General features: G+C 35.5%; 1 protein-coding gene across 2 annotated transcripts; it reads left to right on the forward strand.

Annotated features, from left to right (window-relative positions):
* The first annotated feature begins 594 nt into the window (after window positions 1–594).
* LOC122307035 (glutamate formimidoyltransferase-like) lies at window positions 595–16,369 on the forward strand. Of its 2 annotated transcripts, none has more exons than XM_043119638.1 (3): window positions 595–786; window positions 15,060–15,471; window positions 15,775–16,369. In XM_043119638.1, the coding sequence occupies exons 1-3, from the start codon at window positions 763–765 to the stop codon at window positions 16,260–16,262; spliced, it is 924 nt and encodes a 307-aa protein (XP_042975572.1). In that variant the 5' UTR covers window positions 595–762; the 3' UTR covers window positions 16,263–16,369. The 2 variants fall into 2 exon arrangements, with proteins under 2 accessions (XP_042975572.1, XP_042975570.1); XM_043119636.1 differs by having other exon boundaries at window positions 623–786; window positions 15,751–16,369.
* The last annotated feature ends 1,371 nt before the right edge of the window (window positions 16,370–17,740 follow it).

A 17,740-nucleotide genomic window follows, 5' to 3' on the forward strand; every position in this document is an offset into this window, starting at 1 on the left:
AAATGCCTCAATTATGCCTTTTTTTCTCTGATACCTAAACTTCTGTTTTCTTTATAATTAATGGGATATTCTATTTGGATATTATATGGTTGATAGTATACAAACAAACATCTTGATTAGATACTTATATTTTTAATCACCACATTGTGCACAAGTACCATTTAAATTAAGAGAAAATAATTTTAAATGATTGAAGTAGGTAATTAAAAAAAAAAAGAGGGAGAGAGTGGATGTTAAATTATTTTATGTTTTGATATATTAAAATTGTAGCATTTTTTATTCTTATTCATTCTTCAATTCTTTATGGATATCTTGTAATGGTTTTTTTTTTTCCTTAGCTTATTACTCTAATAAATCCGGACGGCTATAGTTTTCTTTAAAAATTCGTAATTTTCTATTAATAATTATTTTAAAATCGGCATCAGAAAAACTTACAAATTTAGTGAAAAAAATGTACTCATGATGGACATAATACAAGTTTATTTTCAATAAAATAATGAGACGTGATTCTCTGGCGGTTCCAGAAGATTTTTTTTTTTTTTTTGAAAGAGTTACAGAAGATTTCTTATCCTTTATGATTGTGCATCAATGACACGTCATGCTGTAGGGACATTTGCTTATCTTAATGGCTTTTAATGCATCTCAGCATCTCCCCCTCGTGACATAAAAATCCCTGCAGCGACTCTTAACAACTTGCTGGCTCAAGCACTAGTACTGAAGACTCCAGATCGGGAGGGAACCAACTACCAAGCTTCAAAAGCAATGGATTTCAACCCAAGTTTTAAGGTAACAACTTTTTTCTTTCTTCTTCTTTGGTTTTCTGAGTCTTTTCTTTATTCTTTGGTTAATATTCCTACTGATTTTGAGTTATTTTCCTCAAAATATGGTGAAAAACTCGCAAGGGAAGGGACTAGAAATGATCTAGCTTGGCGTTCTGCTGATTGAGTTTACAATTGAAAATGTGCTTCCCCCCCCCCCCCCCCCTCCCCCCCCTCTCTCTTTTTTTAAAGGATTTTTCAAAATGAGTTCGTGAATAAAAGGTCAATCATTTGGATAATGATGATCAAGTTCTGTGAATTTCTAAAAATGTACTTAAAAATGGATGCAATAGTTCTTCAGTTCCCAACATGAGCTTGTTTATGAGATATATATGATAGCTATTTTTAGATCTTTACTACTCGTATATGCATGGTATTATAATTCTTTTCTTCAAATTTCTTTTCTCGGAAATAAAAATAGCATTTTGAAGTAGTTATTTATTTATTTATAACAAACCTTAAACTTCATTAATCAAAAGATGATTACATACATAAATCAAACCATAAGATTTGAGATAAAATGTCCAGAATACAATCACACCACATGTTGATACTCTCAACATTTCTCGCATATTGAGTAAGATAATGAGCAACCATATTAGCTTCTCTATAGACGTGTAAAAAAAAAAATTCTCCAAAACAATATGATAACTGTTTAATCTTAGAATAAAGACTACCAAACATTGAGTTTGTCATACTATTTTGTTGCATCGCCTCAATAGCTAGTAGACAGTCATTTTCTACCTGGATCTTGTTTATTCCCATACTTGCACAAAGCTGAAGGCCATGGAAGAGAGCTAACAGCTTTATTTGCTTAGGTTCATCAACGGCCCTTTTGGATATGCATGCAGCCATTAAGACTCTTCCCAAGCTATCTTTCAAAATTGCACCAAACCCTATTTTTCCTATCTTTGAAAAAATTGCTCCATCCACATTTAACTTCAGCATTTATGGTTGAGGGGCCTTCCATTTATAAAAGTCTTGCACTTGTAGCCTGGTTTGTTTCTAAGTAACTTTATAACTTTTCAGTAGTGAAATTGCATTTTCAACAACTTGGTAAGGAGAAATGACAACCTGTTCATGAATAAATTTATTCTTCCTATACCAAAACCCCCAAGCCAAAGCCAAGAAAATAGACAAACTGTCATATTGTTTATTTTCACAAAAATTAAAAGCCACCTCAAAGACATTCAAAGAATTATCAATAACAAGTGTAGGTAAGTAGTCTTTCCATGTTCTATGCAGCTGCTTACACCAAAGCATGATATATTCCTTCTCTTTCACCATTACATAAGATGCAGATCCCATCATTTGGAACATGCTTTAATAATAGATTTGCCTTTGTAGGCAACCCATCCTTACAAGCACGCTATGCAAATATTTTTATCTTGTTAGGCACCGACATTTTCCAAATCTGTTTCCAAACCACTCTTTGAATACTTGCAGATGAAGACTTAGCTTCCTGAGAGCCCTGCTGGTCCAGAATAAACTTATAACAACTTCTAATACTAAACAAGCCATTTCTTTTATAAGCCCATACTCTCTTATCTGCACTATTATCAGCACATAGACTAATTTTCAAAATGTCCTCCACAACACTTGGATTAAAGAGAGCTCTAAGTTTTCCCACATCCTAAGTTCTAGAGTTTTTAGAAATAAGAGAATTCACACAATCCAGCTTATTTGCCTCACTAACCGCAATCCCTTCATTCACTAGTGAATTATGACCCAGGATCCATTTATCAAACTAAATGTTAATAGAATTTTCATCACCTATCCTCTATCTACACCCATCCACAACCCATTTTTTTACCTCCCAAATCCCTCTCCAAGTTTAAGATGGAGATCTACCAAAACCAGCTGCTAAGAAGTTAAAGCCCGAGAAATACTTAGCTTAAGCAACCTATGCATTAAAGAATTCTCATCTTGGAATAACCTCTACCCTTGTTTAGTTAGCATTGCCAAATTAAAAATTCTCAACTTTTTAAAGCCCATACCTCCCCACGACTTCCTTACACACATTTTGTTCTAGCTCAACCAATGTATTCTCCTCTCATTTTCCATTTGTCCCCACCAAAACCAAGCCATCATACCCTCCAATTTTGCATACAAGATTGAGGGGGGAAGAAAACAACTCATAGTGTTATAGATACGGCAAAAGCCTTTAACAACACTTCCTTCCACCCTATGAAAGCAATTTTTCCTTTTAAGTTTGTAATTTTTGCCAAACTCTTTGTTTTATATAATGAAATGCTTGAGCTCTAGACCTCCATATGACTGGTGGAAGACCAAGATATTTCTCATACTACTGTATGTCAGAATTTCTCCATAAATTTTTTATATCCTCTCAAACCTCCTAGACACATTGCCACTAAACACCATGGTTTTTTTTTTCACTATTAATTCTTTGGCCTGAAACAGTTTCATACTTCTCTAAAAGAGTTTGAACTCTCCTATTCTCATCTATTTCAGCCTTACAGAAAACCAAACTATTATCTGTAAAAAGTAGACGAGTAATAATCGGGGGCGTTCTACAGATTTTTATACCTAAAATGTTCTTTCTCAACCCAACATCCTTCTATAGAGTAGTTAGCCCCTCAGTACACAGAAGAAATAATAAGGAGACAATGGATCCCCTTATCTAAATCCTTTAGATGGAATAATAGGACCCTTAGGCTCACCATTAATAAGCACATAAAAAGACACAGAACTTACACATAACATGATCATCATAACAAAATCTTTGCTAAATTCCATCACCTCCATAATAGATTTCAGAAAACCCCACTCGACTCTATCATACGCTTTACTTATATATAATTTCAGGAACATAAAACCTTTCTTCCCTTTTTTCTTAATCTTCAAATAATGAATTAACTCGTAGGCAATCAATACATTATCAGTAATTAAATGCTCCGGCACAAATGCACTTTGAATTTCCCCAATAATACCAAATAAAACCATTTTTAGCCTATTTGCAAGGACTTTTGCAATTAATTTATACGCCACATTACACAAACTTATCAGTCTATAATCGGCAACTCTAAGGTGGGACTTCTTTTTTAGGATCAAGATAATAAAAGTGTAGTTCAAAGATGAGGGGAAAGAACCTTAATTTAGAGCATGCAATACACTTGCAGTGATAGAGCTCCCTAACACATTCCAATATTTTTGGAAAAATATTGGAGACATACCATTCGGGCATGGAGCTTTAGAAGGATTCATTTGCTACAACGCTTCTCTGACATCATCTTTAGTATACTCCGCTTAAATCTTCATTCATTTGTGATGTGACTTTGCCCCTCAGAACATTCAGGAACTCTAGAGACTCACTTAGATTAGTAGAATTGAATAAATCTCTAAAGTAGTCAAGAATCACCTCTGCTTTATTGGACCCCTCTTACCACTGCCCACTATCATCCTGAATCCTCACTAGTCTATTCATTTTTATCCTTTGTGAGGCTTTCATATGAAAATATCCAGAGTTTTGGTCTCATTCTTTTAACCATAAAGCCTTTGAGTGTTGTCGCCACATTAGCTCATCCCTTTCCAACCAGATTTGTACCTCCTCTCTAGCCAAATTTAGCGCTGAAATATCAATTCTACGGTTATCCTCATATAGCTTTTTTAACTGTAATTTCACTTGCTAAATTTTCTTCTGAACATGACCAAAGCTGTTTCTATTCCATGCATTTAGTTTTGCCCCACACTCTCAAATCATAGCCACTACATCCTCCATATTCGACTGTGCACTACTCCTCCTCCATTGATCTTTTATAATAGTTACACAATCCTTATTTCCCACCCACATTTCCTCAAATCGAAAGTTCATTCTCGTTTCAGGAAGCGCAGTGTCGCCCTCCAACTCAAACTAAGTGGGTAAATGATCTGAATATGCCACAAACCCTTGACAAACTTTTGCATTTGGAAAAGAGTTCCCCCAAGCTGAATTGACAAGAAACCTATCAAGTCTTTCACTAACACAATGAGTTCCTTCCTTTATATTTGACCATGTGAATTTATACCCATTAAACCCCATATCACGTAGCCCACCCTCCTCAATAACATCCTTAATTGCCACAAGTTGTCTCTCAGGTCTAGGATTCCCCCCCTGTTTTTCATGATGGAATATGATTTCATTCGAATCACCCATAACTAACCAAGCCTCCCCATTCGACCTACACAAACCCTTGAGAAGATCCCAAGTCCTATAATGCATATGTGTGTCAGGGTACCCATAAACAGCAGTTAAGAACCATTTTCCACAATCCACTAAAACATTATTAACAACAGCATCAATATAATAAGAAGAGTAATTAATAATTGATAAATCTTCATCCCTTCCCCATAATAATGCAATAACCCATTCCTACAAGTAGCACTAATAGCTAAACAATTCGGAAATTCAAGGTTAAACTTACATTTTTCAACATCACGAACACAGAGTCTTGTCTCTTGTAGAAACAACACATCGGCCACTTCCCTTTTGACTAAATCACAGAGGTTACGAATGCTCCGTGGATTTCCAAGCCCACGGGCATTCCAACACAAGGTTTTTATGACTGTTGACGGTGCTATTCAATAGCCACCACTGATAATAATGAGATTTTAGCTAGAGTCGCATCATCACTAACCGAGGCACTTTCCGTAGCACTACTCTCTGGCTTAAGCTTCTTCCTAGCATTCCATATCACAAACCCTTCCCCTTTCCTCAACTTTCGTTTCTTTGCACCCTCAGAGGATTTTCCTTTGCAGGATTTAGAATTAGGTTTTCTTGTTTCATTGTGAAATGACAACACACGACACCACTTTCGACTGCTTGAAATGTCGAGCTTCGAAATTGGGCCCTAGTCCACCATTGGCTTAATAGCAAACTGCTCCTGAAGCCCACAAAGCCCATCAACTTTACCATTAATCTCATTTCATTTAAGTCCCAAATCATCAACCAAATTCAGCTTCCCATTAACATCCCTGATATCAATTATGGGTAACGTAACCCCCACATTCCCTTAAACATCGCTCCCATGCAAATCATTGATAGCTAATGTCTCTCCCTGGAAATTAGCCCTCTCCCCCGCTTCTATTGGCTCCATTGACTCTATTGCCATTACATTTTTTCTTCCTAGTTGCCACCTCCATCGGCACTAGTCGAAATTTCTCCAACAGCCATGGTAGCCTCTCCCCCTATCGTCTGTACATCACCATCCACCTAATTGGAAGGAACCCCATCCCTTTCAGCATTGTTGTTTGTTACCTTAGCAGAGACACTTGGACAAATCCACCCTTGATTGTTCTGATTGCTAAAGCTCCCTACCCGAAGCTATATTCCATCGAGTTGAACATTTCGATTCATCACCTCAAAATCATGTACCCCAACAGTACAGTCTTTGTCAATATGGCCCAGCCTGCCTCACCAGTAGCAAAAATTTGGAAGCCGTGATAACAAAATGGATAGAAGAATATGAAAAAACTTTCCTAATTTCATTGATTGATATTGAGTGCTATTTATACATGAAAATGACTGATAAAGAAATGAAGAATTATTACAAATAACTTGAGAGAAAGTGGTTAACAATTTCTCTGCTGTTGTATTCTAGAAGACTCTGTGATGATGCTGTAAAAGTGAGAAGAAGGACCTTTAAGCCATTATGTTACTTTGGTATTGTCCAGAGTGTCCTTCACTTATTTGTGAAAATTACCAGAAGAGTCACTTAGCTTGATACGCCCCCTCGAGTTGAACGGGGTTTCTACCACATTTAGACTCGTTTGAAAGTGAAGAAAACGATCCGCAACAATTGGTTTTGTAAGAAGGTCAGCTAATTGATCTTGAGAACTGCAGAATTTTACTTGCAAAGTTCGGGCTGCAACTCGATCTCTCACAAAGTGGAAATCAATATCCATGTATTTGGTTTTGGAGTGATACATAGGATTCACAGAGAGGTATGTCGCCCTTATGTTATCGCACCATAGTGTTGGAGTTGTGCGAAGAAAAACACCCAATTCACGAAGGACAGTTTGTAATCAGATGACTTCTACTGCTGCTGATGCAAGGGACTTATACTCTGCTTCTATGGAGGATCAAGCCACCGTGCTCTGTTTCTTCAAGCTCCATGAAATTAGATGTTGACCTAGGTATACACAGAAGCCGGCTGTTGAACGACGATCATCGAGACAGCCCCCCCAGTCGGCGTCCGAATATGCTTGAAGATTAAATGTTTTCTGAGGCTTGAAGATGAGACCAAGATTAATTGTTTCTTTTAGATACCTCAGGATGCGTTTTACAGCAGTCCAGTGAGCAGTTTATGGAGTGTGCATAAATTGGCACACTTTATTAACTGCGAAGGAGAGATCGGGTCTTGTGAATGACAGATATTGCAGTCCCCCAACTATGCTTCGATAAAGCGTAGGATCTTCAAAATCAGGAGAATCAAATTTGGAGAGCTTCATATTTGCAGCCATGGGTGAGGTGATGGGTTTAGCTAATAGCATCCTGCTTCTGGTGAGTAATTGTTTGATATACTTGCGCTGGGAAAGCATCAAACCAGTTATCGTGTAGTCAACTTCAATGCCCAGAAAAAAAGAGAGAGGACCAAGGTCCTTCACTGGAAAGCTATGGCCCATGGCTGAGATTAAATCATCAATGGCAGAGGAGTGTGAAGCTGTGATGACAATGTCATCTAAATACATGAGAAAATACATTTGTATCGTGCCATGTATTAAAGTGAACAGAGAAGGATCTGCTTTGGATGCTGTAAACCCGAGATCAAGAAGCCAGGTGCTTAATTGAGCAAACCATGCCCAAGGGGCCTGTTTAAGGCCGTAGATCGCTTTGTGAAGCTTGCAGATGTAATCAGGATGGGCAGGATCTATGAAGCCTTGAGGTTGTTGCATAAAAACATCTTCGGTTAACGACCCATGCAAGAAAGTATTTTGAATATCAAGTTGTCGAAGGGGCCAGGCACAGGTTACTGCAATGGAGAGAATTAAACGGATTGTGGAAGGTTTGACCACGGGACTGAAGGTCTCCATGTAGTGTAAACCGTGAAGTTGATGGTACCCCTTAGCTACTAGGCGGGCCTTCCTTCTTTCAAAAGAGCCATCGGCTTTGGTTTTGGTGCGGAACACCCATCGACAACCAAGTATGTTGGCTGAGGGAGGTGGAGAAACAAGGCTCCATGTCTGGTTCTATTGGAGTGCAGTGAACTCCTGTCGCATAGCGAACCATTCAGGAAATTTTGAAGCTGCAGAAAAACTAGACGGCTCGTCAGGCACAATTATAGTAGTAGTGAAACAAGACTGAGAAGGATAAGGAACCGTTCCATCAGTGAACACACGAGGACGTGATGAGTTGGTGTGAGCCCTTGTAATTATGGGTGAGCGAGGAGGAATTTGAATGGTGGGATTTGGTGAAGAGATTAAAGAAGAGGGAGGTGAGGATGCTAAGGAGTCGAGAGGAAGAGCTGAGGGAGTTGAGGAATTGGGAGAAGAAGTAATTGTGCTAGAGGATGAAGACAATGAGGGGTTAGAAGAAATGATTGGGCTTGGGCCAGGCCCGAGGAGAGAAGGCTGTATAATAGGTAAAGGGAAGATGACAGAAGGTTGTGATGAATTGGAAATGGGTCGAGATTTATTGTATGGAAAAGATGCCTCATTAAAAATAACATCACGTGAAATATAGAGGCGATTTTTGGTGAGGTCAAAACATTTGTAACCCTTGTGAGATGAACTGTAGCCCAAAAATAAGCAAGAAATTGATCGAAAATTTAATTTATTTGAAAGATAAGGCCAAAGATTGGGCCAGCATTCGCACCTAAAAATTTTGAGAAAATTATAGTCGGGTTCTTTTTGGTGAACAAGAGAATAAGGTGATTTATTTTTTGTAATTGGAGAAGGAAGAAGATTGATTAAATAAACTGCAGTCTCAAAAGCGTTGGCCCAAAAAGAGAAAGGAAGTGAGGAATGAGCTAGAAGAGCTAGCTTGGTTTCAACTATGTGACAATGCTTACGTTCAATAATTCCATTTTGTTGATGTGTATGAGGGCAAGAAAGACGATGTGTTATACCAAAATTTTTACAGATTTGAGTGAGGGGTTTGAATTCCCCACCTCCATCAATTTGAAGTGTTAAAAGTTTAGTATTAAACAATCGTTCTAGATAAGGTAGAAAAGTAGTGAAAATTTGAGCAACATCAGATTTTAATTTGATAGGGAATATCCATGTATATCTGGTAAGTTGTTCAACAAATAAAAGGTAATATTTGAAACCAAGTCTAGATGTATGAGGCGCAGGGCCCCAAACATCAGCACATAACAGTTGAAGGGGCTTGGTATAAACCGTCCGTGAAGCACTAAAGGGTAATTGGTGAGCTTTTGCTAATGGACATTCATTACAAAAGAAAACAGAATCATTAGAGGAAGTAGGTAGACAATATTGCTGTAAGATACGAGAAACAAGTTGCAAGGAAGGATGGCCAAGTCTCTTATGCCATTGGCCCAGAGTTGTTCTTTCACCAAGGTAACTGGATGGAATGGAAGCAGGCCGAGAGATGGAAGGAAAAATGTAAAGTCCATTATGTGTGGGCCCGGTGAGGAGCACCTTCCCCGTCTGTTTGTCCTTCACAGAAAAGTGAGTGGAATGAAATTCAAAATAGCAGCAATTATTGATACAAAATTGAAGAACTGACAGAAGATACTTGGTGATGGTAGGAACATGTAAGAGATTTTTAAGATGAAAAGAAGAATTATGAGTTGAGAGATAGGAGTCACCAAAATTTTGAATCGGGATAGCAGTTCCATCACCCCCATGTATTGAGTCACTACCAATATAAGGTGCTGAAGAGATGTTTAGATTACTCAGTTCATTTGTAAGATGATGTGTAGCACCAGAGTTAGGGTACCAAGAAGCATCAGAGGTGGAGCTTGGAGTAGTGTAATGTGCCGAGAAGGATGAAGGGGCCTCATACTGGTATGCGTGATCAAAGCAGTATCTGCATTGGAGAGCAATATGACCCGTCTTGTTGCAAACTTGACAAGTAGGCCGCTAGTTGTTGTAGCTGAATTGGGAAGGATTAGAACGTCCACCACGAAAATTATTCCATGAACGACCATGTCCTCTGCCTTGACGGCCACGACCACGGCCACGGTGATCTTGTTGTCCCGAAACACTGAAGTTGACAGAATGCTCAGAGGAGATAGAACTCCTATTTTGGTGAGAAGCTCTACTTTCATGAATAAGAAAGAGTTGAAATAATTCATTAGAGGAAAGAGGAACATTCCGTGCAGTGACAAAGGTGATAAAAGTCTCATAAGTAGGTCCTAACCCATTTAAAAGGAAAGTGACAATTTCCTTATCAGGAAGAGTATTACCAGTCGAGACCAGTGAATCAACAAGGGAACGTACCTTCCCAAAATAATCTGAAATCGTTTGATCACCTTTGGAAATATTTGTGAGTTGAAAGCGGATTTGGAACTCTTTAGCATGAGATTGAGAATCAAACATAGAGGAAAGTGATGCCCAAAGAGAATATGCAATAGTCGAAGAAAGCACATGACCAAGAATAGAATCTGAGACAGAGGAAAATAGTAGACTAAGAACAAGTTGATCGGTGCGCTGCCAGGTGAGAAAGTCAGGATTAGTTTTTGGCTGAGAGGTTGAAGAGTCAATGAGAAATCAAGGAGGGGAGGGGAGGGGACCATCAACATTACCAAAGAGACCCTGACTATGGAGATAGGCTGAAATTTGCACTTTCCAAAGAAGGAAATTATCATTGGTTAATTTGGTGGTTACGATGTGGGAAAATGAGGAAAGGGTGGGTGAGGAAGAGGAAGGTGCAGGGGAAGCCATGGATGAAGTTTGGACGTGAGTCCTTACACAGCTCGTGATACCATGATAACAGAATGGATAGAAGAATATGACAAAACTTTCCTGATTTCATTGATTGATATTGAGTGCTATTTATACACGAAAATGACTGATAAAGAAATGAAGAATTATTACAAATAACTTGAGAGAAAGTGGTTAACAATTTATCAACTGTTGTATTCTAGAAGACTCTGTGATGATGATGTACAAGTGAGAAGAAGGACCTTTCAGCCTTACGTTACTTCGGTATTGTCCAGAGTGTCCTTCACTTGTTTGTGAAAATTATCAGAAGAGTCACTTAGCTTGATAAGCCGCTCATAAGAAAACCAAATCCACACTAATTCACCACCACCAATAGATAGTTTGGAACCATGTAACAGAGGCTAAGTGATATTTAACTTGACTTGCACCCTCATATACTCACCCCATTCCACCTCCCCCTTCTCCAAATCCACCTCTTCAATAGTCCCCAACTTTTCCCCAAGTTTCTTTCCGACATACTCATTCCGCACCATAAGAGGAAAATCATAAAGTCTAACCCATAACGTAACCATTGTCATCTGGATCTACTACACTTGAAGCCTACCATCCACTTCCTTTAACAAGACCAGGTGCTTATCAAAAGTCCAAGGCCCCACTATTAAAACCCCATTATTAAAACCCCATCCTTATCTCTACAATCTTCAAACTCAACAAGAAATAGAACAGGAGAAAGATCCTGAAATCGAACACCCAGCCAAACTTTTCTCATCCTACCTTTGAAAGATTCCTTGTTAAAGTATTTCTTAATGAAGAGCTTCATAAATAAACACTTCACACCACAAGGTAGCACATCTTCCAGTTTTTCCATTTCCACCACTACATCTTTACTTTCCTTCTCTATTAAAGACAGCTTCGTATATAGCACGTGGAGATCATCCTCCATTATCGTACTAAAAAAAAAAAGAAACAATTGTACAAAGGTAGTAGAAATCACCTCTACAAAGGAAAACCTAGGAGAGGAAAACCTTATACTATATTATAATTAGCATGGTAGGAGCCACATTTTAAAGTAGTTATTGCCGAGGAAAGCCAATAAAAATAGCAACTATCGAACAATCTATCATGTATGCTATATTCTATATAGCCTTGTTAGAGGGGAAAAAAAAACATTTACTCTAATTTTTAAAATAGAAATCAAATATTATTATTAAATAACAAAGCCACATGATCCACTCTATATTTGAATCATCATTAAGTTAAAAATACAATAATAAAAAAGTAATATTAGATACAATCTTAAAATGTGCAAGCTCTACCATTTGAAAAAAATAGTGTCTATTATTAAAAAAAATATTTTTTATATGGGTTTCAGATTTACCTAATTTTTTTCAAAGGACGTGTGCGGGACTAGAATACTCTAGAACTGCAAATATCACCTCTCATGTCAGTGTGTAGAACACATCTAGTAAAGTGCTTATATAACAAATTTTGATTTAAAAAATAAATTTTAAAACTTGAATCTTATAAATTAAATCTTACTAGTCAATTACCTGTTCTATTTAAAATTAAAATTATTACAGGAAAATTAATATATTTAATTAAATTAGTAGGTTTTGTTTGCAATTATTAATATTTTAGTTTTCCTAAAACATGATTTCTTGATTGATGTCTTCACTCAAGTATAATTTTTAGGATGGCTCATCCTTACCATATAAAAAAGGAGTAGCAAGAGGATTGACATTCTTTAAAGATCAAAATTTTGCTCATCAAAAAATGTAGATATCAAACTGTTAACGTTTTTTTTTTTTTAAACAACAATGATATTTCATTAATCAAAGAGTAGACAAAAGCTTATCTTTAACAATACATTCCATAATCTCTTTCAGATCCTTTTCTAACCAAACAGAATCTTCATCAACCTGTAATCCCATTTTAGCAAGGACATGTGCCACCTGGTTCCCTTGTCATGGTATGTATTGAAGAATCCTATTATCAGCATCATGAAAACCCATCTTAAGATCCTCAACAATCTACCCATACTAAGACCAAACTTCTTCTTTACTGTGCATGGCATTAACCAGCATAATAGAGTCCCTTTCAAATATAACCTCTCAGTCCCAGTTCAGTACACAAAGCTATTTCTCTTTCCAATGCAACTGCCTCAGCATGCAGCGGATAAGTAATAAAATTTTCTGACCAAGTAGCAACTATTATTAGGTCACCAGTCTAGTCCCAAACCACCAAGCCTCCTCCCATTTTGCCCCTGTTAAGTTCAAGAGCCGCATCCCAGTTAGCTTTTAACCAATTTCCATCAATAGCACCCCTATCCATAGAATGAGGGCCCGATTGCCATATTTGTTTTGGACCCATAAACTTACCTCCAAGCACCCAACGATTCCTTCTCCATCATATTTCCTCATTACACATGATAATAAAGCCAAATCAATAGAGATTAACTGAGACAGTAGATCCCCCCATTATTGAGAAAAACATTCTCTGAACACTAAGCTTTCTGCATAAAACTTTCTAAGTCAGTTCACATTATTATTATTTTTTTATTATTTTATTATTTTTTTTACTATTCCCTACTATTCAAAATTTTTTCGTTATTTTTTTATTACTATTTACAGAATATCTAAGATCACCTTACTATTGATCATAGAATATTTGTAAATTGTAATAAAATAGTTTTTAAATAGGAAAATAATTTGAATTAAAATAGTTTATTGAATTTTGAAAAATAAGAGAGAAAATATTGAATAAAAATATTATAAAGTTAAAAAATTATTTGAATATAAGTTTCTGATATATTTTTAAAAAAATTTTAAAAAAATTCAATTCTTTTTTGTGTTTTATTTGAAAGTTTAGGAAAGTTGTCCTGAGTTTTGTGTTTAGATAATAACTAAGTAATGATTAGATCAAAAAGTTAAAAATTAAAAATTAAAAATTAAAAAATATTTTGTGTTTGAGTGATGTTGGGAAGAAAATCATAAGAATATATGAGAAAATCAAAGTGTCCAAACAAACCCTTAGAGCTCATTTGGACACTTCGAGTATCTCAAGATTTTGTTAATTGTAATAAAATAGTTTGAATTAAGATATTTTATTATATTTTGATAAAAAAAAAAGGTTGAATAAAAATATTATAAGTAAAAAATTGTTTAAACATTATTTTTTAATATGATTTATTTTTTCTGAAATTTGTAACAAATGTATTAATTTTTGTGTTTTATTTTGAAATTTATAAAAGTTGTATTGATTTTTGTATTTAGATAATAATTAGTTAAAGACTAGATAAAAAAAGTTAATTATTTGAAATTAAAAATTGTTTCGTATTAGAGTGATGTTGAGAAATAAAATTATGAGAAATTTTGATAATTTTATATCTTATCTCTGTGTCCAAACGTTTCCTAAAAGAGTTTCACAAAGTTGTGGATAAAATGGATAGGCAACATGAAATGAAAATAATGGATAAGAAAGTTTATAACTTGGTTTGACCCTCGTACAATCTTGCCCTTGATATAATAAAATATAATATATATTTATAAAAAAATAGAAAGAAAATAAATAAACGAAAACTAATTTATAAAATTTTAGAGTATAAAAGTCCCACACATTCTCTTTAAAAAAATAGTTTAAAATGGAGTGTGTAGAGAATGCACACTCCATTTTTATTATGTCTAACAATACTTCTAAATGTCTAACAATACTTCTAAATAAATTCCTATGACATATTTAGTTTTGTTTAAGCCTCAGTCTTCTATATATATATATATATATAAATATATGGTATAATAAAATAAGCATAATCAACTAAATAAATTAGTACTTTAACGTATATACTTATAATTTTCAAAATATAAAGCTTTATTCTTATGAAACCACAATGCATATCCACTATCTTATTATATTAATATTAAATAACTTAAGTACTCACATCATTCACTCTTCAATTATTTTAGGAAAATGCTAGTTAAACCGATAAAAGTAACCGATATAATTTTTTATTTTATTTAATAGTTAAAGAAGTGAATATTAGTGAATTATTATTTTTTATTTTTTAAAAAAGATTAAAAATTGTATTAAAATGATTAAAATAAAAAGAAGAAAAAAATTTAAAAAAAATGCATTTACACTTATCAGTTCACTTCTTCGGTTGAATTATCGGTTCCGGCCCGCAACACTTTCCATTGTTTTATTAAGTAAAAATTAAAAAATATATATAATATGGAGTTAAACTTATTATACGAACAATAATATATTTAATTAAATATATACTTTTGTTTGAAACAAAATTTATTGAATAGAGGATAATATATTTAATCGGTTTTCTTTACATATGGTTTCTGTAACTTTTTATAAACTGATTTAATTGATGTTCCCCACTCGTGCAAAAAGGACAAGAAGAAAACCAGAGATCAATCCTCGTTACTATGCTGCAAACTCTTTATCTCTGAAGCACGGAACCATGATGTCCTTGATGCCATCGAACAAGCAGGGAGGCTTGATCCAGAAACCATCATCGTCAATAAATTTGAAGATGGAGCTTATAATAGGGTTAGATTTACCCTAGTATCATACGTGATGCATGACATCACTGATAGTCCCATTTACAGCCCATTGCACCAAACCATCCTTGCAATGGTTGAGGCTGCCTTCGGAGCCATTAATCTAGAGATGCATTGCGGGGCTCACCCCCGACTCGGTACTGTTGATGACATCCTTTTCCATCCATTGGCTCGAGCATCACTAGATGAAGCGGCTTGGCTTGCCAAGGCAGTCGCAACAGACATTGGCAACAAATTTCAAGGTTGGTCAAAACATTATTTTTCTTGTCAAGCTAACAAACAAAGCAAATTTCATTGAGGGATAAATTCACAAAAAGATCTCTCATGTACATGGCTTACAAATTTACATCGAGTAAAAGTTCGTAAAGTCATTGAGTAAAGTTTACAAACTCATGTGACTTGTTGCAATAATGTAAAATTTTCTCTATAAACAAAATATATCTCTTAAATATCATGCACATGTACACTTTTTAGCTTGAATTTTATGTCAATTGCTTTCACATATTCTTGGAACGTGGCAGTGCCCGTTTACCTTTATGCTGCAGCACATCCAACAGGCAAGGCTCTAGATACCATCAGACGAGAGCTTGGATACTACCGACCAAATTTCTTGGGCAATCAATGGGCAGGGTGGACCATGCCTGAGATGCTTTCAGAGAAGCCTGATGAAGGACCAACCATGGTTTCTCGAGCAAGAGGCATCACCATGATCGGGGCACGTCCATGGATCACATTGTACAACATACCCATCTTGTCCACAGATGTTTCTGCTGCTCGAAGGATCGCTCGTATGGTGAGTGCTCGTGGAGGTGGGCTCCCGACAGTGCAAACACTGGGCCTGGTTCATGGTGAGGACTCAACCGAAATAGCTTGCATGCTCTTGGAACCAAATCAAATTGGTGCTGACAGGGTCCAAACCCGAGTTGAGATGCTTGCAGCTAAAGAAGGGTTGGATGTGGAGAGGGGATATTTCACTGATTCTTCACCGGAGATTATTCTTGAAAAATACATGAATTTAGTCTCTGCTAACTGAAAGAGACTAACACAAATATTTCAGTGAATTATGCACTCTTGAGTCTTTGTTGTAAAATGGACCATGTATTTAATTTGAATGTTGAACTACTATGTAAAAAAAATAAAGTCCCACCACTTAATTAAACTCTCAGCACCAGCTGTTGGCCTAAACATATTGTATCATTACAGAGCATAGAGCATGGGTCAACCCTACCATCGGGAGACTTTTGAAAATGCGAATCTTACATACACAAGAAAGTATCGAGTTAACTTTACCCAAGTTGAACATATGATAGTTTTCTAAACAAGTTATTTTCACAGATAAAATGACTTGCAAAGTCTTTGTTTTAATATAAAAAGTAGGATTGTGTACAACAAATTACCTATTAGCTAGCTAAAGGTGAATTCATTAGGAAATTAGTATTCACATCTTATTCTCCATAAAAGTTCCTATAATTTAGCTAAAAATTACAATATTCCCTAAAATTTTTTCTAAATTTTATTTATCTTTCAAAAATCTCATACATCTCATTTCCTAACTTTTCTCTATTCTATTAAAATAATATTTCTTTATTCTTTCTTTATTACTTTTTTCTTTCACTTCTATTTACAAAGTACTTTAACTATTCAATATATTTTCTTCTGTTTTGCTAGTCAATATTTTAAACAAAAATTTAAATTATTTTTAAATTTATTATTTAAAACTATAATAAATATGAGTATGAGAGAAAGTATAAATGATTGGAAGAAGAATTTATTTTATTTATTAGAGTAAAATATTGATAAAAGATGATTTAGGGGATGAATAGTAATTTTCTATATTTTGGAAACCACTGTTGATCCCTAAACCTTTTCCCTAAAATAAGGATTCGGATGTAGGGGAGATTTTAACCAAATCCCTAAATTTTTTCTCAAATTATAGGAAAAACAGTATTATGGAGAATGTAGCCTTCAACTGAAAATGAAACGTAAAATAGTACATTAATCATGAATGAATGAAAGAAATATATATATATATATTCTAATTAATTAATTAGTTGGTGCATGGCTAGTGCAAATCCTCCAACAAATACTCAGCAAATCTTCCCAACATAGCAACTCACGCCATCTCTCTTGAGCAAGCTGTCAAACATCTTGCCAAAAATATTTTCTTTTCTAACCCATCTTTCGGTGTTGCTCCTTTGACCAACTTTATGCATGTACAACATAAAGCAACGCAAAGCCACGTCTAGCAACACATAGCCACTTGTCAATCTCCTTTGCCCATTCATTCGGTGCTTGCTTCCAGCTTGATAAACCCACTATCACGCATAGCATTTCTTTAGTGTAGCCAACGTTTACTCTTCAAGTTTGAGCTTTCTAATAGCATCTGTTACAATTCACGTAGGCAATTTTGTTAGGTTTCGACTGAAGCATGATAACTACCCATTGTGGGGTGAATAGGTCCTAGGCTTGGCCAAGAGCCCAGAACTCGTTGGACTTCTAATGGGTGAAACT

This window comes from Carya illinoinensis, chromosome 4, assembly GCF_018687715.1.
Source record: "Carya illinoinensis cultivar Pawnee chromosome 4, C.illinoinensisPawnee_v1, whole genome shotgun sequence".
Classification (NCBI taxonomy): Eukaryota; Viridiplantae; Streptophyta; class Magnoliopsida; order Fagales; family Juglandaceae; genus Carya; species Carya illinoinensis.

Bases quoted from the DNA above. Each gene is read 5' to 3' on its own strand.
- LOC122307035 (XM_043119636.1), top strand. From the start codon at position 763: ATGGATTTCAACCCAAGTTTTAAG. The intron at 787-15,059 runs GTAACAACTTTT...TCGTGCAAAAAG, and splicing joins ATTTCAACCCAAGTTTTAAG to GACAAGAAGAAAACCAGAGA. The intron at 15,472-15,750 runs GTTGGTCAAAAC...GGAACGTGGCAG, and splicing joins CATTGGCAACAAATTTCAAG to TGCCCGTTTACCTTTATGCT.